General features: G+C 42.0%; 1 protein-coding gene and 1 pseudogene across 5 annotated transcripts; one reads left to right on the plus strand and one right to left on the minus strand.

The window, feature by feature from the left end:
- The first annotated feature begins 14735 nt into the window (after positions 1-14735).
- Positions 14736-19374, plus strand: LOC118396876 (sialate O-acetylesterase-like; annotated as a pseudogene).
- Positions 19375-19729: 355 nt separating this feature from the next.
- tbrg1 (transforming growth factor beta regulator 1) lies at positions 19730-25073 on the minus strand. 5 transcript variants are annotated; one of them, XR_004828435.2, is made up of 16 exons: positions 24782-25073; positions 24358-24530; positions 24093-24150; positions 23884-23966; positions 23653-23689; positions 23097-23159; positions 22510-22746; positions 22254-22324; positions 21924-22138; positions 21672-21811; positions 21248-21394; positions 21021-21118; positions 20816-20926; positions 20474-20615; positions 20128-20268; positions 19730-19991 (listed from the first exon to the last, which is right to left on the minus strand). XR_004828435.2 is itself a non-coding variant. In XM_035792407.2 (15 exons), exons 1-15 carry the CDS (start codon positions 24857-24859, stop codon positions 20180-20182), a joined length of 1746 nt encoding a protein of 581 aa, XP_035648300.1. In that variant the 5' UTR covers positions 24860-25073; the 3' UTR covers positions 19730-20179. The 5 variants fall into 5 exon arrangements, 3 of the variants coding, with proteins under 3 accessions (XP_035648300.1, XP_035648301.1, XP_035648302.1); XR_004828434.2 differs by having other exon boundaries at positions 20470-20615; XM_035792407.2 differs by having other exon boundaries at positions 19730-20268; positions 20470-20615.
- Between the last annotated feature and the right edge of the window lie 274 nt (positions 25074-25347).

Genomic DNA, 25347 nt, shown 5'->3' on the forward strand with positions numbered 1-25347 from the left:
GACTGGTAGAATAAATTCAACCTCACCTTTGTTTCATCACAAAACCGGAGATTAACATCTTTCCGGTGAAGTCCACAAAGCATATTGCATGTAACAAACAGTTACATTACCTATAGCATGGTAAAGCAAATGAATGGTTCCAATATTTTCGAACGACTAAATAACTAGTCATTTTGATTTAGACCCACGAAGAGTTACTGCAAGTCACAAAGAAAACAGGAGTTACCTCCACTATTCCAGCACCATTTCAACTTCAACGTCATCAAATCACCTATGCTTCGTCAAATACAGTGAGAACTAAAAGATACCAAAAACGATGTAGTCCATTCAACGTAAGCTAAATATGATGTTGCTGTCCATGGTACTGGATTGTGTGTGTGCTTTCAAGTTTTAAAAAAACATGTTGACTCACCCTACTTGTGGAGAAATGCCAATGACAACCTTCTCTCTTTCATGTTGCCGAAACAGTCTATGACTCTGTCATGCAGTACACCAGGGGTAGGCAATCATACGGTCCTGTAGTGCCGCAGGCACTTCATGTTTTTGATTTAACCGACCCGGAAGACCAGGTATGTTGTATTTAGGCATTCACTGAACTGATCAATTGATCAAGCTCAGTTGGTCAGATGTAGTGCCTAGTTGGAATAAAATCCTGCAATACCTGCAGCATTCCAGGAACACGCTTTTAGTAGTTGTTGTCCTAGGCTACAGTACCTGGCTGAAATGCTTGCTCGCTAGCCTAACTTCCTTCCATGGGCAACGACGAGCCAGCTAGTTAACATTACCCTACAACATCTAGCTACATTGAACTTCCATCCTCTCAGGCCAGGGGCACAATGTATGAATCTATGGTTGGATCAGAACTGCCGTTATAATCATTGGTCAGTACAGAGAATTCATTTAAAGTCCAAATCCATATTTCCATCCATGGATAATTTAGACGAGGGACAATTTTAGCTAGCTATTATCCACGGGAGGACAACGACACAACAATTTAAGTATTTTCTGTCAATGACGTTTGGCATGTGATTGATGTGAAGCCAAATCCAAACGGTCTTCCCTTGACACTTTTTGTGGTACGTCGGCACCATTCACAGTTGAGCTCACTCAGCTTACTTAGCTGATTAGCTATTTACTATAAAACATTTTATTATGAAGTGAGACCAAATCCTCGCTGGCTTTCTTCGCAATAATTTCTCTCTTTTTGACCACACAGCATCACATAGATGGGCTAAACATACAGAGATAGAGGGGCTTTGTTTTGCTTGCTCAGATGCTTTCTCCGGTGCCTCTTGCAAATGGAAAATTATGAAACGCAGACGAAAGAGATTGTATATTTCAATTTCTTTCTTGGTACATTTTTTGGGGGGAAGCCTGGCTTCCGTTGGCAACTATGAATACATGCCAATGTGTAGTTGGAATGTGTACTTGGGTATAGTGTAGCATTTCTACCGACCTTGAACTGGAAGGGCTTGATGTACTGGATCTGTTGAATTATTTGTTCTTGTGTCAACAACTCAGCATGTTGTCAAGCAGGCTTTTACGCCTTGCTTAAAGGGGTAGTTTGGGATTTTGGCAATGACATCCTTTATAACTACTTCCCCTGAGTCAGATGAACTTGTGGATAAAAAATGTATGCATCTGCGTGCAGTTTAAAGAAAGTTGCTAACTAGCTTTAGCATCTGTTCCTTCAGACTTTCAGTCATTGCGCCAATGCTAGTTAGCATTGAGTCGCGAAACTACCTCTTCATGCTGGACGCAGATACATAAAAATTGTATCCACGAGTTCATTTGACTTTAGGAAAGTAGATAAAGTGCCTCATTGACAAACTATCCCTTTAAAAGGGGGAACAAAAATCTATTTCAAATTCATATGTGAAAATGGCACGTCTATGTTTTATAGCAATAAAGATAGAGAAAGATAAGTGTTTCCAATGACATCATTGTGTGATTCTAACAAATGAGTAGGCGTTGCCTTCTTTTTTTTTTTTTTACTACAAAACAGACATTTTCACATGTTGATGTGGTGCTGGAGATTATGAATATTACGTTGTTGTTTTTTGTTTTGTTTTTTACATTTCTCTTAAGCAAGGTGTAAAAGCCTGCATGACAACATTCCAAGCTGTTGACACAATAACAAATTAAATATTTCCACAGAACCAGTTCATTCAGCCCATGCAGTTCCTGATCTGTAAAACCGCTACACTATACATTACACAAGTAAACATTACAACTACAGCGATCAGACTTACCTCAAAGATATGTGAATTGAGTGAGACACCCTTCTCCCCATAAGCCACAGCTCTCTCCCCTAGAGAAAATCTATAGGCCTCGTCCTTCTTGTCCCAAGGATGGATTCTGGAACATAAAGTCACTGGTAAATGTATTTTTCCACATTCCAAAACCCACACAAGCATACCACTTAGAATGAAGCAATGCATGCATCCTAAGTGGTATGCTAATATCAATATTGGAATGTAGCCTTATGTTCTCACATTATTCATAACTTGTCTGAAGTTAGAGCTGATTTGGAGAACCTGAAACCCAACATTTTAGAAAAACATTAATACTATAACAATTAATTTAAATTACAAGTTTGTAATTTGGTCATGTTTTAATAGGGTGCTCTAAGTTACTATTATACATTCCAAAACAGGCTGTCTAGCAATGATAAACAACCAATTTGACAGCTTGAAGAATTCTTTAAATAATAATGTGAAAATATTGTACAATCCAGGTGTGCAAAGCTCTTAAAGACTTACCCAGAAAGACTCACAGCTGTAATCACAGCCAAAGGTGATTCTAACATGTATTGACTCAGGGTTGTGAATACTTCAATTTCTGTTATTCATTTTCAAAAAATGTATAAAAACATCTAAAAACATGATAGATGAGTGAGATAAAAATCTATTAAATACATCCTGAATTCAGAATGTATCACAACAAAATGTGGAATAAGTCAAAGGGTGGGAATACTTTCTGAAGAAACTGAAAAAACGGAGAGATTTCACAGACAATAATATTGTTCCTTGAGTTTTGTTGGAGTTTAGAGTGACAAAGTAGCATACAGCTAACTTCTCTCTCCTGTCTCTTCATTGAGCAGTGCAGCCTAAGTGGACCTGTTACTATGGATACTCACATTTTTATAGCCCCCATGAGCAGAGTACAGTCATGGCCAAAAGTTTTGAGAATGACACAAATATTAATTCCACAAACATTGCAGCTTCAGTGTCTTTAGATATTTTTGTCAGATGTTACTATGGTATACTTAAGTATAATTACAAGCATTTCATAGGTGTCAAAGGCTTTTATTGACAATTATATGAATTTGATGCAAAGAGTCAATATTTGCAGTGTTGACCCTTCTTTTTCAGGACCTCTGCAATCCGCCCTGGCTTGCTGTCAATTAACTTCTGGGCCACATCCTGACTGATGGCAGCCCATTCTTGCATAATCAATGCTTGGAGTTTGTCAGAATTTGTGGGTTTTTGTTTGTCCACCCGCCTCTTGAGGATTGACCACAAGTTGTCAATGGGATTAAGGTCTGGGGAGTTTCCTTACCATTGACCCAAAATATCGATGTTTTGTTCCCCGAGCCGCTTAGTTACTTTTTCCTTATGGCAAGGTGCTCCATCATGCTGGAAAAGGCATTGTTGGTCACCAAACTGTTCCTGGATGGTTGGGATAAACTGCTCTCGGAGGATGTGTTGGTACCATTCTTTATTCATGGCTGTGTTCTTAGGCAAAATTGTGAGTGAGCCCACTCCCTTGGCTGAGAAGCAACCCCACACATGAATGGTCTCAGGATGCTTTACGGTTGGCATGACACAGGACTGATGGTAGCGCTCACCTTGTCTTCTCCGGACAAGCTTTTTTCCAGATGCCCCAAACAAATGGAAAGGGGATTCATCAGAGAAAATGACTTTACCCCAGTCCTCAGCAGTCTGTACCTTTTGCAGAATATCAGTCTGTCCCTGATGTTTTTCCTGGAGAAAAAAATGGCTTCTTTGCTTTAAGAGACGGTCCAGGCGCTTGTTGGACTTTTTTGGGTGCCCTGAAGCCTTCTTCTCAAACAATTGAACCACTCTCCTTGAAGTTCTTTATGATCCGATAAATGGTTGATTTAGGTTCAATATTACTGGTAGCAATATCCTTGCCTGTAAAGCCCTTTTTGTGCAAAGCAATGATGACAGCACGTGTTTCCTTGCAGGTAACCATGGTTGACAGAGGAAGAACAATGATTCCAAACACCACCCTCCTTTTGAAGCTTCCAGTCTTTTATTCGAACTCAATCAGCATGACAGTGATCTCCAGCTTTGTCCTCCAGCCTTAAATTTGTCAGAAGCAATCGGGCCTGGTAAGGGTAGGCCCTAAACGTTGTGGGTAGGGCTCGGGCTTAAAATTCAAGTCCGTGCTGGGCTATAGCACAGGGAGCAGCACAAGCAGCGATGACATCATCACATTATCCAAAAAGATGGCAGACATTGGATGAATATAACATTTTAATATCTTCTGCTGTGAAATGCCTTAGGCCGAGCAATTGACTTACCAGGCAGTGATGCAACCGGTCAGGATGCTCTCAATGCTGTAGCTATAGACACTTTTGAGGATCGCAGGACCCATGCCAAATCTTTTAGTTTCCTGAGGGGGAATAGGCGTAGTCGTGCCCTCTTCACGACTGTCTTGGTGTGTTTGGACCATTCTAGTTTGTTGTTGATGTGGACACCAAGGAATTTGAAGCTCTCAACCTGCTCCACTACAGCCCGTCGATGAGAATGGGTATGTGCTCGGTGCTCCTTTTCCTGTAGTCCACAATCATCTCCTTAGTCTTGGTTACGTTGAGGGACAGGTTGTTATTCTGGCACCACCCGGCCAGGTCTCTGACCTCCTCCCTATAGGCTGTCTCGTCGTTGTCGGTGATCAGGCCTACCACTGTTGTGTCGTTTGCAAACTTAATGATGGTGTTGGAGTTGTGCCTGGCCATGCAGTCATGGGTGAACAGGGAGTACAGGAGGGGACTGAGCAACCACCCCTGGGAAGCTCCAATGCTGAGGATCAGTGTGGCAGATGTGTTGCTACCTACCCTCACCACTTGGGGGCGGCCCGTCAGGAAGTCCAGGATCCAGTTTCAGAGGGAGGTGTTCAGTCCCAGGTTCCTTAGTTTAGTGATGAGCTTTGAGGGTACTATGGTGCTGAACGCTGAGCTGTAGTCAATGAATAGCATTCTCACATAGGTGTTCCATTTGTCCAGGTGGGAAAGGGCGGTGTGGAGTGCAATAGAGATTGCATCATCTGTGGATCTGTTTGGGCGGTATGCAAATTGGAGTGGGTCTAGGGTTTCTGGGATAATGGTGTTGTGAGCCATTACCAGCCTTTCAAAGCACTTCATGGCTACGGGTCTGTAGTTATTTAGACAGGTTGCCTTTGTGTTCTTGGGCACAGGGACTATAGTGGTCTGCTTGAAGCATGTTGGTATTACAGACTCAATCAGGGACATGTTGAAAATGTCAGTGAAGACACCTGTCAGTTGGTCAGCACATGCCCGGAGCACACGTCCTGGTAATCCATCTGGCCCCGCAGCCTTGTGTATGTTGACCTGTTTAAAGGTCTTACTCACGTCGGCTATGGAGAGCGGGGTCACACAGTCGTCCGGAACAGCTGATGCTCTCATGCATGCCTCAGTGTTGCTTGCCTCGAAGCGAGCATAGAAGTGATTTACTGTAGCTCATCTGGTAGGCTCGTGTCACTGAGCAGCTTGCGGCTGTGCTTCCCTTTGTAGTCTGTAATAGTTTGCAAGCCCTGCCACATCTGACGAGTGTCGGAGCCGGTGTAGTATGATTCAATCTTAGCCCTGTATTGACGCTTTGCCTGTTTGATGGTTCATCGCAGAGCATAGCCGGATTTCTTGTAATCTTCCGGGTTAGAGTCCCGCACCTTGAAAGCGGCAGCTCTACCCTTTAGCTCAGTGCGAATATTGCTTGGAATCCATGGCTTCTGGTTGGGGTATGTACGTACAGTCACTGCGGGGACGACGTCCTCAATGCACTTATTGATAAATCCAGTGACTGACGTGGTGTATTCCTCAATGTCATCAGAAGAATCCCGGAACATGTCCCAGTCTCTGATAGCAAAACAGTCCTAGCATCTGCTTCATCTGACCATTTTTTTATAGACCGAGTCACTAGTGCTTCCTGCTTTAATTGTAGCTTGTAAGCAGGAATCAGGAGGATAGAGTTGTGGTCGGATTTACCAAATGGAGGGCGAGGGAGAGCTTTGTACGAGTCTCTGTTTGTGGAGTACATGTGATCTAGAATTGTTTTCCCTCTGGTTGCACATTTAACATGTTGATAGAGATTTGGTAGAACTGATTTATTAAGTTTCCCTGCATTAAAGTCTCCTGCTACTAGGAGCGCCGCCTCTGTGTGAGTGGTTTCCTGTTTGCTTATTCCCTTATATAGCTGACTGAGTGCGGTCTTAGTACCAGCATCTGTTTGTGGTGGTAAATAAACAGCCACGGAAAGTATAGCTGAGAACTCTCTAGGCAAGTAGTGTGGCCTGCAATTTATCTCAAAAATCTAGAGAATCCCTTAGATTTCCTGCCCCAGCTGTTGTTTACAAATATGCACCCCCCTCCTGAATATCTGAATATCCATGTCATCATTCAGCCACGTTTCCGTGAAACAGAGGTAGGAGGTAGGTCCCATTGGTAGGATATTCGTGATCGTACCTCTAGTCTAGTTTATTGTCCAATGATTGCATGTTTGTGAGTAATATTGACGGTAAAGGCAGCTTTCCTACTCGCCTTCTGCAGGTCCGGACGAGGCATCCGGCTCTTCGTCCTCTGTGTCGCTTCCTTTTGCGATTAATTGGGATGTCTGACCTGTGGGGTGTTTGGAGAATATCATATGAGTCCTGCTTGTTCTTGTTCCAGCAATGGAGTTCTTATTTCTGGGTCCGCGTAAGTTCAACTGCAGTACCGAAGCAAAACTGTATGAGCAGTCGAAACCTGAACATCTAGACCGGAACCCTGGTTTCCACTTGAGTCATCAGTGTGAAACTGCTGGCAATATTTCAGTGTGTGCATCTTTGAATTCTCTTGAACATAACTACATAATTATCTACAAAACCAATCACCACAATTTAGGTAATGCATTGATATTTAGCTGCACAATTTAGATGATGAGTCTTTCTATAAACTAGGGTACGAGTGAGGATTTCCGATGCTGGACAACTTGTTACAGTGGTTTAAGTCATTGATAATCTGCTAATTTTTTAATTTCATTACATTTTAATTTCTTTTTTTATTTAACCTCTATTTAACTAGGCAAGTCAGTTAAGAACACATTCTTATTTTCAATCAAGGCCTAGGAACAGTGGGTTAACTGCCTTGTTCAGGAGCAGAACAACAGATTTTTACCTTGTCAGCTCGAGCAACCCTTCGGTTGCAGTTCCCACACTCTAACCACTAGGCTACCTGCTGCCCCACATTACAATACAAGGGGGAACATAGCTATAATCAATAGCTGCAACAAGCTCTGTCTCACGTCAGAATTAGACGTTCATCAATGTTTCTCAAACGTCAAATTTCAAAGTTGTTCCAAACGTCAAATTTCAAAGTGTTTAAGGTTAAGTTTAGGCCTTAACTCTGAAATTGTAAGGTTTGGGATAGGCTTAAAACTAAAATATCAAACAACTTTAAATTGCTGTATTCAAATATGCAACCTTTGACACCAGAGGCAGGTGCTTACACCCATCTGCAAACGCCGTCCGCAACGCCAAAACCTACTTGAAGGTAACACCGCTCACTGTTGCCCCTAGGGGCCGGTTTCCACGTCATCTCCCGAATTTCTCAGACATGGATGGACATTGAATACTGATTTGTATCAAGGGTGTCTTCGCTTCTATATTAGCCCCTATATGTATAATTATATATGTTATACAATTGTATAACATTAAGGCCCTTAAATTACAATTAAGTCCTTGAATTTGAATTGTCAATGTCTGTATGAACTCTGCTTAAAGGATGTATAGCCTTAGGCCTATGTTGTAAGGCTGGAATTATGGGCCAATTTACATATTCCTCTAAGTACACATGACATGTGAAACTGCATAAACATTATTTTTAGTTTTGTTTCAAACCATTTTGAAATGTTGATCCCAATGTCACACATTGGCCCCACTTATTTATAGAAAGACTCTAATGCTAATCTTCCGACTTGCTTGGAAAGACAGTACCGTGCAGTATCGAAGAGCCCTCACTGCTGCTCGATCATCCTATTTTTTCCAACTTAATTGAGGAAAATAAGAACAATCCAAAATGTATTTTTGATTCTGTCGCAAAGCTAACTAAAAAGCAGTATTCCCCAAGAGAGGATGGCTTCTCCTATAGAGCTCCATTTTTATGGAATGGTCTACCTACCCATGTGAGAGACGCAGATTCGGTCTCAACCTTTAAGTCTTTATTGAAGACTCATCTCTTCAGTAGGTCCTATTATTGAGTGTAGTCTGGTCCAGGAGTGTGAAGGTGAACAAAAAGGTACTGGACAACGAACCGCCTTTGCCATCTCTGCCTGGCCGGTTCCCCTCTCTCCACTGGGATTCTCTGCCTCTACCCCTATTACAGGGGCTGAGTCACTGGCTAACTGGTGCTCTTACATGCCGTCCCTAGGAGGGGTGCGTCACTTGAGTGGGTTGAGTCACTGTTGTGGTCTTCCTGTCTGGGTCCCAGCCGTGCTGCTGCTCCAGTTTCAACTGTTCTGCCTGTGGCTATGGAACCCTGACCTGTTCACCAGTCATGCTACCTGTCCCAGACCTGCTGTTTTCAACTCTAGAGACAGCATGAGTGGTAGAGATACTCTGAATGATCAGCTATGAAAAGCCAACTGACATTTACTCAGTGCTCACCTGTTTACTCAGTGCTCACCTGTTTACTCAGTGCTCACCTGTTGCACCCTCGACAACCACTGTGATTATTATTATTTGACCCTGCTCGTCATCTATGAACATTTGAACATCTTGGCCATGTTCTGTTATAATCTCCACCCAGCACAGACAGAAGAGTACTGGCCACCCCTCATAGCCTGTTTCCTCTCTAGGTTTCTCCCTAGGTTCCTTTCTTGGGGGTTTTTCCTAGCCACCGTGCTTCTACACCTGCATTGCTTGCTGTTTGGGGTTTTAGGCTGGGTTTCTGTACAGCACTTTGAGATATCAGCTGATGTAAGAAGGGCTTTATAAATACATTTGATTTGATATATAACTAAATGTATGGCAACAACACATCTGCCACGCTGATCCTTAACACTGGGGCCCCTCAGAGGTGTGTAATCAGTCCCCCTCCTGTACTCCCTGTTCACCCATGACTGCGGGGTCAAAGACAACTCCAACACCATCATTTGCTGACGACACAACAGCAGTAGGCCTGATCCCCGACAATGAGACTGCCTATAGGGGGAGGTCAGAGAACTGTCATTGTGGTACCAGGACAACATCCTCTCCCTCAATGTAGAAAGACAAAGGAGCTGATTGTGCACTAGAGGAAAAGGTGGGCCTAACAGGCCCCAATTAACATCGACGGGGCTTTAGTAGACCGGGTCGAGAGTTTCAAGTTCCTTGGTGTCCACATCACCAACAAACTATCATGGTCCAAACATACCAAGACAGTGAAGAGGACATGACAAAACCTTTTCCCCCTCTGGAGACTGAAAAGATTTGGCATGCGTCCCCAGATCCTCAAAAGGTTCCACAGCTGCACCATCGAGAGCATCCTGACTGGTTGCATCACCGCCTGGTATGGCAACTGCACGGCAAGGCGCTACAGAGGGTAATGTGAACGGCCCAGTACATCACTGGGGCTAAGCTTCCTGTCATCCAGGACCTATATAATAGGTGGTGTCAGAGGAAAGCCCATACAATTGTCAGAGACTCCAGTCACCAAGTTATAAACTATTTTCTCTGCTACCGCACGGCAAGCTGTACCCAGAGCGACAAGTCTAGGACCAAAAGGCTCCGCAACAGCTTCTACCTCCAAGCCATTACACAGCTGAACAATTAATAAAATCGCCATCGGACAATTTACATTGACCCCCCTTTTGCACACTGCTGCTACTCGTTTTGTATCATCTATGTATAGTCACTTCACCCCTACCTACATTTACAAATTACCTCAACTAACCTGTACCCCCTGCACACTGACTCGGTACCGGTGCCCCCTGTATATAGCCTTGTTATTGTTATTCTGGTACTTTTTATTATAATTTTTTACTTTAGTCTACTTGGTAAATACTTTCTTAACTCTTCTTGAACTGCGCTGTTGGTTAAGGGCTTGTAAGTACGCATGTTGTATTCGGCGCATGTGACAACATTTGATTTGAATTTTTATAGCTATATTGCCGAGCCCGCTGAAATAAGAGATATCAAAGAATATAGCTATTTCAGAATATCTGTGTGCATGTCCAAATATTAATGATGTCTGGAATCCGACACAGTTTCACTCTAATTATGTAATGGCAAGAGTCAAATGTCAACAGCTCGTAAAGTCATCTCGTGACAGGTAGGCTGGTAGACTTTTAATGGAATAATTGTTTCAGCATTTCGTTTTAACTGAAATGCTGCACACAACTTTCATTAGCTGACTAAGGTTATAATGCTAGCTAGTTACAATGATAGCTGTCACTCAGTGCCCTATTTGTTTTTATTTCTCTGCTACATGTGGAAATCACCACAACGTTTCCACCTCCAATACGTTTCAGCAGCCTGCTTCAATCAATCTTAGAGGCATTTCTTTCTTATTTGCTCTATAGTGTAGCCTAGTTAGCTTGTAAGTAAAGGTAGACAATGTGTCTGAGGATATGTTTGTGTTTTCTAACTATTTCAGGATCCTTGTATGCTTCTGAGTCTATTCAATGTCTTGTTGTTTTATTTCTTTACTTACCTATTGTTCACCTAATACCTTTTTCTGCACTATTGGTTAGAGCCTGTAAGTAAGCATTTCACTGTTGTATTGGGCGCACGTGACAAATACACTTTGATTAGTTTAATCCCTATTGTTTTATTGCAGTGGTCTACCTGTCAGAATTGAGCTGTCAACAACATGAGCCTGTCACTAATGGAATCTATGACTATTTTATTCCTTCTAAAAGTATATGGAAAATGTAGCCTAGAGGTATTTTGTATTTATTAGGGATCCCCATTAGCTGCTGCCAAGGCAGCGCAGCTACTCTTCCTGGGGTCCAGACACATTAAGGCACTTAAATCACATATAAAACAAAAGATAAAACATAGCATTATATAACATTACAATGTACCTGTGTGTGTGTGCGTGTGTGTCCATAGTACCCGCTGTTCCATAAGTTGTACGTTTTATTTTTTATGATTCTACTGCTTATGTGGAATAGAGTTCCATGTAGTCATTGCTCTATGTAGTACTGTGCGCCTCCCATAGTCTGTTCTGAACTTGGGGATTGTGAAGAGACCTCTGTAGGTATGTCTTGTGGGCTATGCATGGGTGTCCGGGGCATTCAGCTTGTCAACACTTCTTACAAAAACAAGTATTGATGAAGTCAATCTCTCCTCCACTTTGAGCCATGAGAGATTGACATGCATATTATTAATGTTTGCTCTCTGTGTACATTTATTAAGGGCCAGCCGTGCTGCCCTATTCTGAGCCAATTGTAATGTAATCCGTCTTTGTGGCACCTGACCACAAGACTGAACAGTAGTCCAGGTGCTACAAAACTAGGGCCTGTAGGACCTGCCTTGTTGATAGTGTTGTTAGGGCAGAGCAGCGCTTTATTATGGACAGACATCTCCCCATCTTAGCTACTGTTGTATCAACATGTTATGACCATGACAGTTTACAATCCAGAATTACTCCAAGCAGTTTAGTTACCTCAACTTGCTCAATTTCCACATTATTCATTAGAATATTTAGTTGAGGTTAAGGGTTTGAATGATTAGTCCAAAATACAATGCTTTTAGTTTTTTAAATATTTGACTAATTTATTCCTTGCCACCCATTCTGAAACAACTGCAGCTCTTTGTTAAGTGTTGCAGTAATTCTTCACTGATGTGTATAGTGTTGAGTCACCCGCATACATAGACATACTGGCTTTACTCAAAATGTCATGTCGTTAGTAAAGATTTTAAAGAGTAAGGAGCCTAGACAGCTGCCCTGGGGAATTCCTGATTCTACCTGGATTATGTTGGAGAGGCTTCTATTAAAGAACAACCTCTGTTCAGTTCGACAGGTAACTCTTTATCCACAATTTTGCAGGAAGTGTAAAGCCATAACACACGTTTTTCCAGCAGCAGCCTATGATTGATAATGTCAAAAGCCGCACTGAAGTCTAAGAAAACAGCCCCCACAATATTTTTATCATCAATTTCTCTCAGCCAATCATGAGTCATTTGTGTAACTGCTGTGCTTATTGAATGTCCTTACCTATAAGCATGCTGAAAGACTGTTGTCAGTTTGTTTACTGTAAAATAGCATTGTATCTGGTCAAACACAATTTTTTTCTAAATGTTTACTAAGTGTTGGTAATTGGTTGTCTATTTGAGCCAGTAAAGGCAGCTTTACTATTGTTGGGTAGCGGAATGACTTTTGCTGCCCTCCAGGTCTGCGGGCACACACTTTCTACATTTACATTTACATTTAAGTCATTTAGCAGACGCTCTTATCCAGAGCGACTTACAAATTGGTGCATTCACCTTATGACATCCAGTGGAACAGCCACTTTACAATAGTGCATCTAAATCTTTTAAGGGGGGTGAGAATGATTACTTTATCCTATCCTAGGTATTCCTTAAAGAGGTGGGGTCTCAGGTGTCTCCGGAAGGTGGTGATTGACTCCGCTGTCCTGGCGTCGTGAGGGAGTTTGTTCCACCATTGGGGGGCCAGAGCAGCGAACAGTTTTGACTGGGCTGAGCGGGAACTGTACTTCCTCAGTGGTAGGGAGGCGAGCAGGCCAGAGGTGGATGAACGCAGTGCCCTTGTTTGGGTGTAGGGCCTGATCAGGGCCTGGAGGTACTGAGGTGCCGTTCCCCTCATAGCTCCGTAGGCAAGCACCATGGTCTTGTAGCGGATGCGAGCTTCAACTGGAAGCCAGTGGAGAGAGCGGAGGAGCGGGGTGCCTTCTAGTAGGCTTAGACTGAAGATATGGCAAATAGGAGTGGCAATATCGTCCGCTATTATCTTCAGTAATTTTCCATCCAGATTGTCAGACCCCGGTGGCTTGTCATTGTTGATAGACAACAATTTTTTCACCTCTTTCACACTCACTTTACGGAATTCAAAATTACTTGTCTTTCATAATTTGGTCAGTTCTACTTGGATGTGTAGTGTCAAGATTTGTTGCTTGCATGTCATGCCTAAGTTTACTAATCTTGCCAATTAAAAAATAATCATAAAAGTAGTTGTTAGTATCAGTGGGTGTTGATGAATGAGCCATCTGATTCAATGAATGGAGCTGAGTTTGCATTTTTTGGCCCAGAATTTAATTTAAGGTGCTCATAGATTTTTACTATCATTCTTTAAATCATTTATTTGTTTCATAATATAGTACATTTTTTTCAGTTCAGAGGTTTGATGTATTGTGTCATTGTTTGTAGCTACATTGAATTACACATTGTACTGTGAAGGCAACTGTGAACTCATCAATGTGTCAAGATACTCAATATTAGGAAGGTGTTCCTAATGTTTAGTATACTCAGTGTATGTTTAAGTATGAACATATTACAAAATTGAGCATTTTCATAATTTCTACATGTTTATATATTTAAATATGGTGTGGAAATACATTTTGCCAGCATGCGGTTGAGCTAGTAAAATATATTTAATAAATATGTTGCCAAGTATTCTAATGACTTGAAAATGTTGCTAATTGATGAATGTCTGCCCATTGCAGACTCACAAGTTGATAGTTACCCTGTGGATAATGCAGAGAATCAGTGAAACAATTCCACACAAGATGAATAATAATTAGGGGTTAATGTTCATGAACACATGTTATATTAATTAGAAACTATCTAGCAAAATGACACAAAATACTAATTAGGTTGGCTGGGGTCTGTCAATAGACAGTTGAGGCTCCATACCAGAAGGATCCACTGCAGGAGGGAAAAAAATAGTATTTTTTTGCTAGAAATTACCTACTTAGGTAGCCAATCTGAACACCTGCTCTTTCCATGACAGACTGACCAGGTGGATTCAGGTGAAAACTATGATCCCTTATGTCACCAGTTAAATACACTTCATTTAGTGAATATGAAGGGGAGAAGACAGGTAAAAAAATGATTTTTAAGCCTTGAGACCATTTGAGACATGGATTGTGTGCCATTCCAAGAGTGAACGGGCAAGACAAAAGATATAAGTGCCTTTGAACGGGGTATGGTTGCAGGTGCAAGGCGCACCGGTTTGAGTGTGTCAAGAACTACAACGCTGCTGGGTTAACGCTCAACAGTTTCCCGTGTGTATTAAGTGGTTGAAAAAGTACCCAATTGTCATACTTGAGTAAAAGTAAATTCCCTCATAGAAAATGACTCACGTAAAAATGAGTCACCCAGTAAAATACTAAAAGTATTTGGTTTTAAATATACTTAAGTATCAAAAGTACATGTAATTGCTCAAATATACTTAAGTATCAAAAGTATAAATAATTTCAAATTCCTTATATTAAGCAAATCAGATGGCACCATTCTTTTTTTTTACCGATTAGCCAGGGCACGCTCCAACACTCAGACATTATTTACAAACGAAGCATGTGTTTAGTGTGTCCGCCAGATCAGACGCAGTAGGGATGACCAGGGATGTTCTCTTGATAAGTGTGTGAATTTAGACTATTTTCCTGTCTTGCTAAGCACTCAAAATGTAACAAGTACTTTTGGGTGTCAAGGAAAATGTATTTTTACTTAAGTACTTTACACCACTGGTATCAAGAATGGTTCACCACCCAAAGGACATCCAGCCAACTTGAGAACTGTGGGAATCATTGGAGTCAACACAGGCCAGCATCCCTGTGGAACTCTTTCAACACCTTGTGGAGTCTATGCCTTGGCAAATTGAAGCTTTTGCACCTCAAAATTAGGAAGGTGTTCCTAATGTTTGTATGCTGTGTATATTTCAATATATGTTTCTGTTTGGATAATATTTAGATGTTATTTGACAGTCTAAGTCTGAATATGAGTAATATGATTTAGTTGAATTGCCTTGAATATTGAATGGATAAATATATATTTTCTAATACAGTAGATGAAAAATTGTTGTTTTTTCCAGACGGTGGGTTCCAATTTGCCTCCTATTATGGCGATCACATGGTTCTGCAGAAGGCCCCAGAGAGGGCTGTGTTGTGGGGCTATGGACCCGATGATGGCGAGGTCACAGTCTTTCTATCAGGAGGACCAGTCACTAACAATGCACCTACTGTCAGTGTGGCTGCCGGTGAGTTATCTGATCCCAACAATGCCTTTAGTTTAGTGTGCCTATCCAGTCATGTCATGAAGTTGAGGATGAAATTAGCAGAATTTCAAAGAGGAAAGTTGATAAATCCCTAAACTCGTGACGTTTTTTTTCTAACAAATAACATTGTACAATAAAGGTGATGGTGACATCTGTAAGAATGAGGAAAAGAAAGAAAGCACTCAAATTGTTTGAAGTTAATTGTGCTCAGTGTCCCACTTTTTCTGCCTTGTATATGAAGAGATTAGTGTAACCTTCACTGATCCAAGGTTTTGGATCTCTTCCGAGGGAAATGGAGGACGACCCTTGTCCCAATGGAAGCTGGCGGTCCCTACAACTTGACTGCAGTCCTCCAGAACAACCACGGTATCACTCTCACAGACGTGCTGTTTGGGGATGTCTGGCTGTGTGGGGGACAGAGCAACATGGCTTTCACAACGTCTCTGGTGAAAACTGCATGATTCCAAACATTCCCTCTGAGACGACTCTGCAATGTTAATATAAATCTGGGTCTGCAGTTTTAATACATTTATATTTTAGTCATTTAGCGAACACTCTTATCCAGAGTGACTTAGAGTATTGAGTGCATTTTAATACCGGTCCCCCTTGGGAATCAAACCCACAACCACGGAGTTGCAAGCACCACGCTCTACCAACTGAGTTATACCATTATTATGTCTCGTCCTCAAGGTGTTCAATGTATCAGAGGAGCTAGCTCAGGTCTCCAAGTTCCCTCAGGTGCGGATTTATATGGCTGCCTTGGAGCAGAGCGACACTGAGCTGACTGACCTGGCTGGAGTGGAGGTGCCCTGGTCTGTCCCCACAGCAAGTATGGACAGGCTCATACAGTCTATTAGCTCAATTACATGTGAAATGTCATGCAAATGATAGCTGTCAGCCAACTGACTAAGTGAAATGGTATTAATACATTTAGTTGATAATGGGAATTAATCTTAAACCTCCTGAACACCTGTAGAGACATGGTCCTCCCCACGAGCACTCCAACACTGTGACCTGGACAGGATTAACGGGTAAGTGTACAGGGCCCCTAGAGCTATACTCTTGCAATAGAGATGTTTTTTAGGTATGCAAATTATTTAACTTTACTTAGGGATTGTAGATGGGTAGACAAGTGAATATTTTTGTCTTGTTTCTTTTGGACTGCGTTAAAAAATATCCTCTCACCTATGGTACTTGATATCAGTTGGACTATGTTATTTTCTTTTCATCCAGGTTCCCCATGCCATATACACCTTCAATGTATTTGTCTGTGTGGACTAACTCTGTGTTGTGGAATGCCATGATCCATCCACTTCTCAACATGACCATCAAAGGAGCTATCTGGTACCAAGGTAAAACAGCTTGGGGTCACATCTGTTTTCTCCCATCTTTTAGCATACAGTAACAGCGACATTAACATGTCTGACCTCTGACATGCCCGTAAGACATTTTCTTTGCTTCAGCTCTGAAGGTGTTCTCCCTAATTGATTGTAATAGACCGGATAGATTTTTATTGGCTTTATCAACAACTGCTCTCCTTTTTGTTCACCAAATGAAATCGTGACAAAACCTAATTCCCTGTAAATGTACGGTGGCAAGAAAAAGTATATGAACCATTTGGAATTACCAGGATTTATGCATAAATTGGTCATCAAATTTTGAATTTGATCTGATCTACATCCAAGTCACGACAATAGATAGTGTACTTAAACAAATAACACAAATTGTTGTATTTTTCTTGTTTATATTGAATACATCACTTAAACATTCACACTGTAGGTTGAAAAAGTATGTGAACCCCGAGACTAATGACTTCTCCAAGCTAATTGGAGTCAGGAGTCAGCTAACCTGGATTCTAATCAATAAGACGAGATTGGAGATGTTGGTTAGAGCTGCCTTGCTGATAACAAAACTCACAAAACGTGAGTCTGATATTCACAAGAAGCATTGCCTGATGTGACCCAACAAAAGAAGACCTAAGATTAAGAATTGTTGACTTTCATAAAGTTGGAAAGGGTTACAAAAGTATCTTTAAAAGCCTTGATGTTCATCAGTCCACAGTAGGACAAATTGTCTATGAATGGAGAAAGTTCAGCACAGTTGCTCTCTATTCTCCCTAAGAGTGGCCATCCTGCAAAGATGACTTCAAGAGCACAGTGCAGAATGTTCAATGAGGTTAAGAAGATTCCTAGAGTTTGAGCTAAAGACTTACAGAAATCTCTGGAACATGCTAACCTCTCTGTTGACGAGTCTACAATATGTAAAACACCAAATAAGAATGGTGTTCATGGGAGGACTCCATGGAAGAAGCCACTCCTGTCCAAAAACAACATTGCTGCACATCTGAAGATTGCAAAAGTACACCTTGATGTTCCACAGCGCTACTGGCAAAATATTCTGTGGACAGATGAAACTACAGTTGAGTTGTTTGGAAGGAGAAAAAAAGGCACAGCACAGCACACCAACATCAAAACCTCATCCCAACTGTAAAGTATGGTGGAGGGAGCATCATGGTTTGGGGCTGTTTTGCTGCCTCAGGGCCTGGACAGCATGCTATCATTGACAGAAAAATGAATTCCCATGTTTATCAAGACATTTTTCAGGAGAATGTCCACCAATTGAAGCTCAACAGAATTTGGATGATGCAGCAGGACAATAACCCAAAACAGAAATTAATCAACAACAGAATGGTTTTAAAAGAAGTGGTCCAGTCAGAATCCTGAACTCAACCCGATTGAGATGCTTTGGCATGACCTCAAGAGAGCAGTTCACACCAGACATCCCAAGAATATTGCTGCACTGAAACAGTTTTGTAGAGGAATGGTCCAAAATTCCTCCTGACCATTGTGCAGGTCTGATCCGCAACTCCAGAAAATGTTTGGTTGAGGTTATTGCTACCAAAGGAGGGTCAACCAGTTATTAAATTCAAGGGTTCACATACTTTTCCCACCCTGCACTATGAACACGGTATGTTCAATAAAGACATTAAAACGTATAATTGTATATATCTCTGTGCTCCGTTTTGTCTGCCTTTTTAATTTTTTTTTTTGACTTACTGATATTTGTTTAAGCAGACTGTTTGTCTATTGTTGTGATGAAGATGAAGATCAGATCAAAATGTATGACCAATTTATGCAGGAATCCAGGTATTTCCAAAGGGTTCACATACTTTTCTTGCCACTATATAGCATCATAAGAATCACTACATTGCTTTGACAATATATCACTCCAGGATGTTATCCACTGTTGCTTATGCTGTTATGTTGATTCTGTCTATATATTTATCCTGAGGTCTCTACGTATAGAAAGGCCTCCTTAAGTGAGGGATTTCCAAACATACGCTGGCACCAGACTGCAGACTATGGCTTTGCTCCCAACCTGCGTATGAAGAACACATTCATGGCTGTTGCTATGGACTTAGGAGATGAAATGTCTCCTTTTGGCAGGTAAGTAACAATCATAGAATGGATACCACAGTATTTGGTAAGCCTGTACTCGCAGGGCGTGGCCTATAGACTGTCTCTAGGGGCGAGAGCTGTGGCTTATGGGGAGGAGGGCGTCTCATTCCAATGACCAGTATATCAACATGATTTATAACCAGAGAATCTTGGTCACTTAATCCAAATATATATTTCAAGTCTGATTGCTGTACTTGTAATGTGTATTAATTAAGTTATGGTGTAGTGTTTCTACCAAATATGAACAGGATGAGCTGGATCAACTGGGTCTGAATTCTTTCTTTGTTATAGTCAGCAGCACGGCATGCTGTCATGCAGGCCTTTCCACCTTGATAAAAGGTGTGGGTCCCAGCTCCCATACTGCAGTGGGGCGTTAGCGCCATCCTAGTGTCCACGAATTACTGTTCCCTGAACAATGTAGCCGGCCTGCGCTACGCATGGAGGGACTGGCCTTGTGACTAAGGCATGTCCTGTTTACAGTGCTGATGGGGTTCTACCTGCACCTCCCTTCACTCTAAACCGCTGGCCGGACAAGCAGTGAGACGAGACCCCCCTCCTAGAAACAGATTAGTCAACCCAAATGGGTGGGAAATTTGTTTTTGAATGATACCATATGAGAAATCATTAACAATCATTATTACCTTGTTCTATTATTTGATGATAGTAAAATGAAAAAAACGTTCAGGACTGGATACAGCCCTTAGCCTTGGTATATTGGCCATATATCACAAACCCCCAAGGTGCCTTAATGTTATTATAATCTGGTTACCAATGTAATTAGAATAGTACAAATAAATGTTTTGTCATAGCCGTGGTATTCCATTCAGCATTCAGGGCTTGAACCACCCATTTTATAGTACTAACTACAGTGGTACATACAGGGGCCAACTTGATGGTCAGATCAACTTTCTTTCACATGATAACAACAACAACAACAACAACAACATACATTGATTGTTTAAATTGAAGAGAACATGATTCCGGTAGTCTCCTCTTCTTGGTTCCTTCCAGAACTGTCAATGTCAGTAGAGACGCAACTGGTCCTATTGAGAACTTCCACACAGGCGTCACCAGGCTTTCTAGAGCAGTGGTGTATTGGAGGGTAAATGCCATTTAATTTATTTTGCACAAGCATTTACCCACCGATCACAAATAAATGCATTGAAAATATATGGAGCATTACTTTATTAACCGCAAAGGGTGATCACCGTTTACCAGTATTTTCTTTTCCACTACTTCACTGGTCTGGATGTTGAGGAGGAACAGATCAGTGGCTGAAGTAAGATGTAGATGGTTGCAGGGTGGGTGAGCTCAGAAGATGCTGGTGAGAGGAACCAGGTGATTGTGGAGTCATGCCTGGGGAAAGAAGATGGGACTGAGTGGTTGAAATCAGATCTTGACTGAGGATAGTTGACCCATAATATCATTGCTTTCTATTTCTGATAGCAGACAACTTCATACAACAAGAATAATAAACAAAGGCCATTATATGTTAAATGCTGAGCCTAGGGGGTGTACAGGTAGGTAGAGAAAGTATGGCAAACTGCTCGGCCTCACCTACTAGATTGTCCCCCCTGATGCTGTCATCAAAGCCCTGGTGTCTCTGGTATGCCTCAAAGCTGACAGAGGCATCGTCTTCAGACAGGCTGTGTGGAACCTGGCCGTCGCCTGGACGACACACCTCGAAACGGATCCACTGATAACTACAAGGACATATCACACCAATAAGCAGCACATAAGTCGTTCAGCTACATGTACACTAGCAGATATGAGAGAGCATATTAAAGGTCAGTTCATCTGAAAAAGGAAATGCACCAATTGCAATCTCCACAAAGATAATGTGCAATGTTCAATTAATTTCCTGTGAGGTAGATGACATTATACTTGAGTACTAGAGACGCACTTGCTGCACTTGCGTGCTCCTGGGCAGCTCTGGATCAGGTTCTGGATGGTGGGGTGGGAAAAGCCAAAGAAGTCTGCTCCTGAAGGCACAATGGGTGCCACCGGTTTCGATCTGTAGGGGTATAGTTGTAAGATAATGAGAGAAAAGTTATACAATGAAATGCATCCACTGATTCTATAAGCCAGTCTGTACAGCAAGCAGGTACCTTAGAGCACCAATGGCCTTCAGCAGGTTGGAATGGCAGGTGAGGGCAGAGGAGGCAGCTATGGCATTCTGAGGGTCTTCCTCAGGCACTATCTCAAACTGGGAGAGGGGAGATGGTTTGATAAGGAAAACACTCCTCACAAAAACACAAGCTGTCTCACAGCACCTATTTGACTTACTTAACACTTGACTTCATAATGTTTTATAGCTCCATTAGTGCGAGTGTACCTGTGGGCCACCACCCCCGTCCTTAATCTGGCAGGTGTACAGGCACTGCTGATCAGGGCTCTTCATGCTGGCGAAGAAGCGTGTGCTACAGTAACCCACTGGGTAGATGGCACACTGGTCATGGAACAGCATCCTGTCTGTGATAATCTGGAACAGAGAAGGACATCATTCATTATTCTCTAGCCACTGATCTGAGAAGTCATGGGCTGTGTCCCAACAGTCTTAAATAGCCTCTCCTGGTCTCCTTTCATTGACACTGATCCTGACCAACATAAGGGAGGGCAATATGGTGGAAATCTGTTCAGTACTTTCAACAAATGGTTATGCAAGTGAGGAGACAAGGAAAGGAGAACAATGTAAGATAAGTTGGACAGTGTTGATAAAGAGCAAATGTGAAGCATTATGTATGAGTTGAGACACAGACCTCCCCTAGACTGTACACAGTCAGACCCCCCAGTACTATGGGGAAGACAGGACGTCCTGAGGAGTCCAGGGCGATGGGCTGAACCAGCTTACGAGACCCCGCGTCAGCAAGCTTCCGCTTTTTTGACATTCTTTTTGGACCTGAGGAAAATGTATTTATGGAGTCAAAGAAAATACTGTGCTACCCATCATTACAAGACATAAGAATCTGTCTTATCTACAGGTAGGCTGGTATAAACATGGCTCTACCCACCGTCCTCTTTCCCATTCTCCCTGCCTCGTTCCTTCTTAGGCTTCTTAGGAAGGCCCTCCTCTGCCCCAGAGGTCAGGTTATGACCCACAGGCAGGACTGACGCCCCCGTTGGGATGGAACTGAAGGTCACAGGGGGGTGAGAGCTGGTAGTAGCAGCGGTGAGCAGCTCCCCCTCTGACACAGACTGGTACTGCAACAGCGATTTCAGTAAGAACCTGGAAAACAAAGCACAAGAGATGCCCGATTAGACAACAAAAACTGTTTTCAAAGTACCTGTCAATCAGTGTCCCAAAGTTTTTAAATGCATCAATATAACACAATTAAACTCACCTGCGTTCCTCTTTTGCTCGCACAAACTTCTCCTCTAAGTGGGCAACTTCATCACAGAGAGCCGCATTCTCCTGTGGGATATTCAGTTAGTGACTTCAGCCCTCAGCCAATAATACCAGTCTACTACACATCTCCAACATTTCTCTTCCATACATCTACGTTTTATGGGGGACATATGTAGCATCTGAACACATTGTGTTACAGAAATAACTTCATACTGATTCAAGTGATTGTCTTTAGTATGTAGAGTACTCACAAAAATCATGGCCAGTGCTGCTTTGCGTAGTCTGAGGTACTTTAGTCTGTACTTTTCGTTCTGGTTCTTGCGTGGGCCTTTCTTGGTCTTGGGCCTGGTCTCAGAGAGACCCGTGGGGGAGGGGAAGGGAGGCAGAGAGGCTGCAGAGCCAGAGCTGGAGAAGGTTGACTGGGGGGGAGACCCCATGAAAGACTGGGTGGTGAAGGACTGTAGAGCCTGCTGCCCCTCATCATCTGTCTGTGGACGGAGAGAGACCAAACTCAGTGGGCATTGCATCATAACACCACATTCAAATACTAGTGGCAATGTAGGCCACGATCCACATCATATGATTGTGCATACAATGACAATGTTATGTGGATGAGGTATATCTGGAACAGTAACTGATACAACGCAAAATGAAAACTGTGACAAAGCAAAGTAACATGGCTACAATGACTATATAAGGACAAAAATTATAATCTTAATTATCCAAACACATTGATCTTCCACTGCACTCTCCTAAATTTCTATATTTGTCAGATCAGCAGTGATAGAATTGAACTAAAGGGATTTCTTCTGACATCCTTTGCATAATGATAACTTACCAACAGTGCAAAGACTCCATTTCTGTTCTCAATCCTCTTGAATCTCCTGCTGCCTTTCTGTGTCTGCAACATAGTGGGATACTAAGGCCAAGGCTAGGTGTTGGGGAACTGACAAATGTCTTAAGGGTCGGTCTCACTGTTGTAACCTTGAATGACTAAGATCTAGCCTGTGTTAACTGCTACTTAAGAGCATCATGATGAATGTTCTAATCCTGGCACACTATAGCAGAGAGCGCAATCTCATTCTCTCTGGTTCAAGGCACAGGCCTTTGATGTGCAAACCAGTCCTACGTTCAACTAATGGCCTTTCTTTCAATAACAAAAGGAAGGGAAAAGCAATAGAGTGAAATGATATGCAGAAAGCAAAAAAAAATGTTTTTTTTTTCTAATACTGAAACATCCACTTCGATAATGTACAGCAGAAATAACGAAAAAAAAGTGAACTGCTTAATTTATAGTGGCCTTGGTGTGGAGTCGATTGGAATACAGCAGATAAAATGGAGATGCTATGAGCTTTGGACCCATCACAGCCATTGAAGTGTCTCATTAGTCTTACCTCACGGTACATGACAGCCTCAAGGCTCGACTTCGCACTGTCCAGAAATAGAATATAAATGTGGTTATGGGCAGTTGAGGAATGATTACTGGGAATATCATTCTGTTGATCTATCAGGAATATTTTTGAAAGTTTAAAATACGTTTTTTTTTTTTATGGATGCAGTTGATGCATTTTGTCTGTCTTTAAAATGCATTGTATATCTATAGAATTGATAATGTTGTACTGTACTTGGACTGAACCAATCCCCTGTCAATGATTTGCTGTTTGATCTCCTTGATGTGCATTGGGCGTCCAGCTGCCTCCAGTACAATCTGGAAAAGAGCAGACTGTTGTATTGCTGATGTATTTCACGGACAGACAGCAATCCGATTTTAAATGTCAACATGGTACATACAGTAGCCTACAGACAGGGCTGTGTTTTAAAAAAAATACTGTACCTGCGCAGCATCAAGCCATGTGAGATTGGGCTTGTCTGCAACATCGTTAGGTGGTTCACTGTGGAAAAAGAATGAATAGACATTAATATTTAGGTAGACAATTTTAGACAAAGCAAATAAATATTCACGTAAGAGACTTATCCTCATATCATACTAGCAGAAAGACCCAACATTATCTTTCCTGTGCAGTGGCAGCCTATTTGTCCTCCCACATACAACAGAATAAGGACGTGTGTGTGCATGCTGTTCATTTGGCACTGCTTACCTCTCTAGAGCCTCTGCAGCTCCTGCCAGGCTGGCCATGTTGTCCAAGGCAGGGAAGAGAGAGTAGTTTCCCTGTCCGTCTGGCTCCATCTCTGACTCAAAGTTGGACAGTGTGTTCAGTGGGTCCATAGGTGAGAGAGGAGTTCCTGTGGTCGGGTTTCTGCTCGTTGAGGGCTGGAACAAAACGTAAACACACATCCAAGAACTCTTCATCTAGATGATTTTGTAGAACATAGCTACTGCCTGGGAAAATAAGAAGAGGCATGAGGATGTTTTGGAAATGAGCTCGACGGCGCATGAGCAGCTACTACCAGCTAGTTCGCTATCAATGATCGCAGGCGAGAGGTTTGTATTAAGTAGATAACTCAGCAGTTAGCGCGAATGAACGTTTGTACGAGTATACGTTATATTTTGCAAAAACTTACCCCACTCCTGTCAATTCGTGCTTGCTCTTTTCCGTGAATCATCGGAGAACCCTGAAGCACTTCTTCGCTTGTCTCCATTGCATTGTTTACATAACTTACACGTTGTAGCAAAAGCTTGACGCTAGCAAACAAACACGTTTCCCGGAGAGTATGTTTGTTAATGTTTGTTTCTAATCTCAACAATTACTACGATGGAAGTTTTGCAAAAATCCAACAACGCGTTGTGCAGCCGACTTGTTTTTATCGCCTGAACTATTTCAGAAAACTGACGGAAACTACGCTTCGGAGGTATTAAAACGAGCACCATGTCTTTCCTGTCATTAAATTGCTTTTTTTTAGATTTGGGAAATGTAGTTCTTTATGCAGCATGTTGTCAACAGATAACGTGCTCAAGTATGCTGTATCTGTAGTTGGAACTGAGTATAAGCTACGTTCACAATAATACTAAACAATATTTGTATCAATTGCATTTATTTTATGATACATGTTTTATCAATGAACATCTCGAATCTTGCTCTCCGACAACAGATATGATCAAATGAGAAACAAACAAGTGCCAGAAGTCC

Source organism: Oncorhynchus keta, chromosome 18 (assembly GCF_023373465.1).
Source record: "Oncorhynchus keta strain PuntledgeMale-10-30-2019 chromosome 18, Oket_V2, whole genome shotgun sequence".
Classification (NCBI taxonomy): domain Eukaryota; kingdom Metazoa; phylum Chordata; class Actinopteri; order Salmoniformes; family Salmonidae; genus Oncorhynchus; species Oncorhynchus keta.

Excerpts from the sequence above, each read along its gene's own strand:
- tbrg1 (XM_035792407.2), bottom strand. The coding sequence starts at position 24,859 with ATGGAGACAAGCGAAGAAGTGCTTCAGGGTTCTCCGATGATTCACGGA. Across the intron at positions 24,151-24,357 it reads GCTGCAGAGGCTCTAGAGAG|TGAACCACCTAACGATGTTG; the intron begins GTAAGCAGTGCC and ends CTTTTTCCACAG. Across the intron at positions 21,119-21,247 it reads ACGGGGGTGGTGGCCCACAG|TTTGAGATAGTGCCTGAGGA; the intron begins GTACACTCGCAC and ends CCCCTCTCCCAG.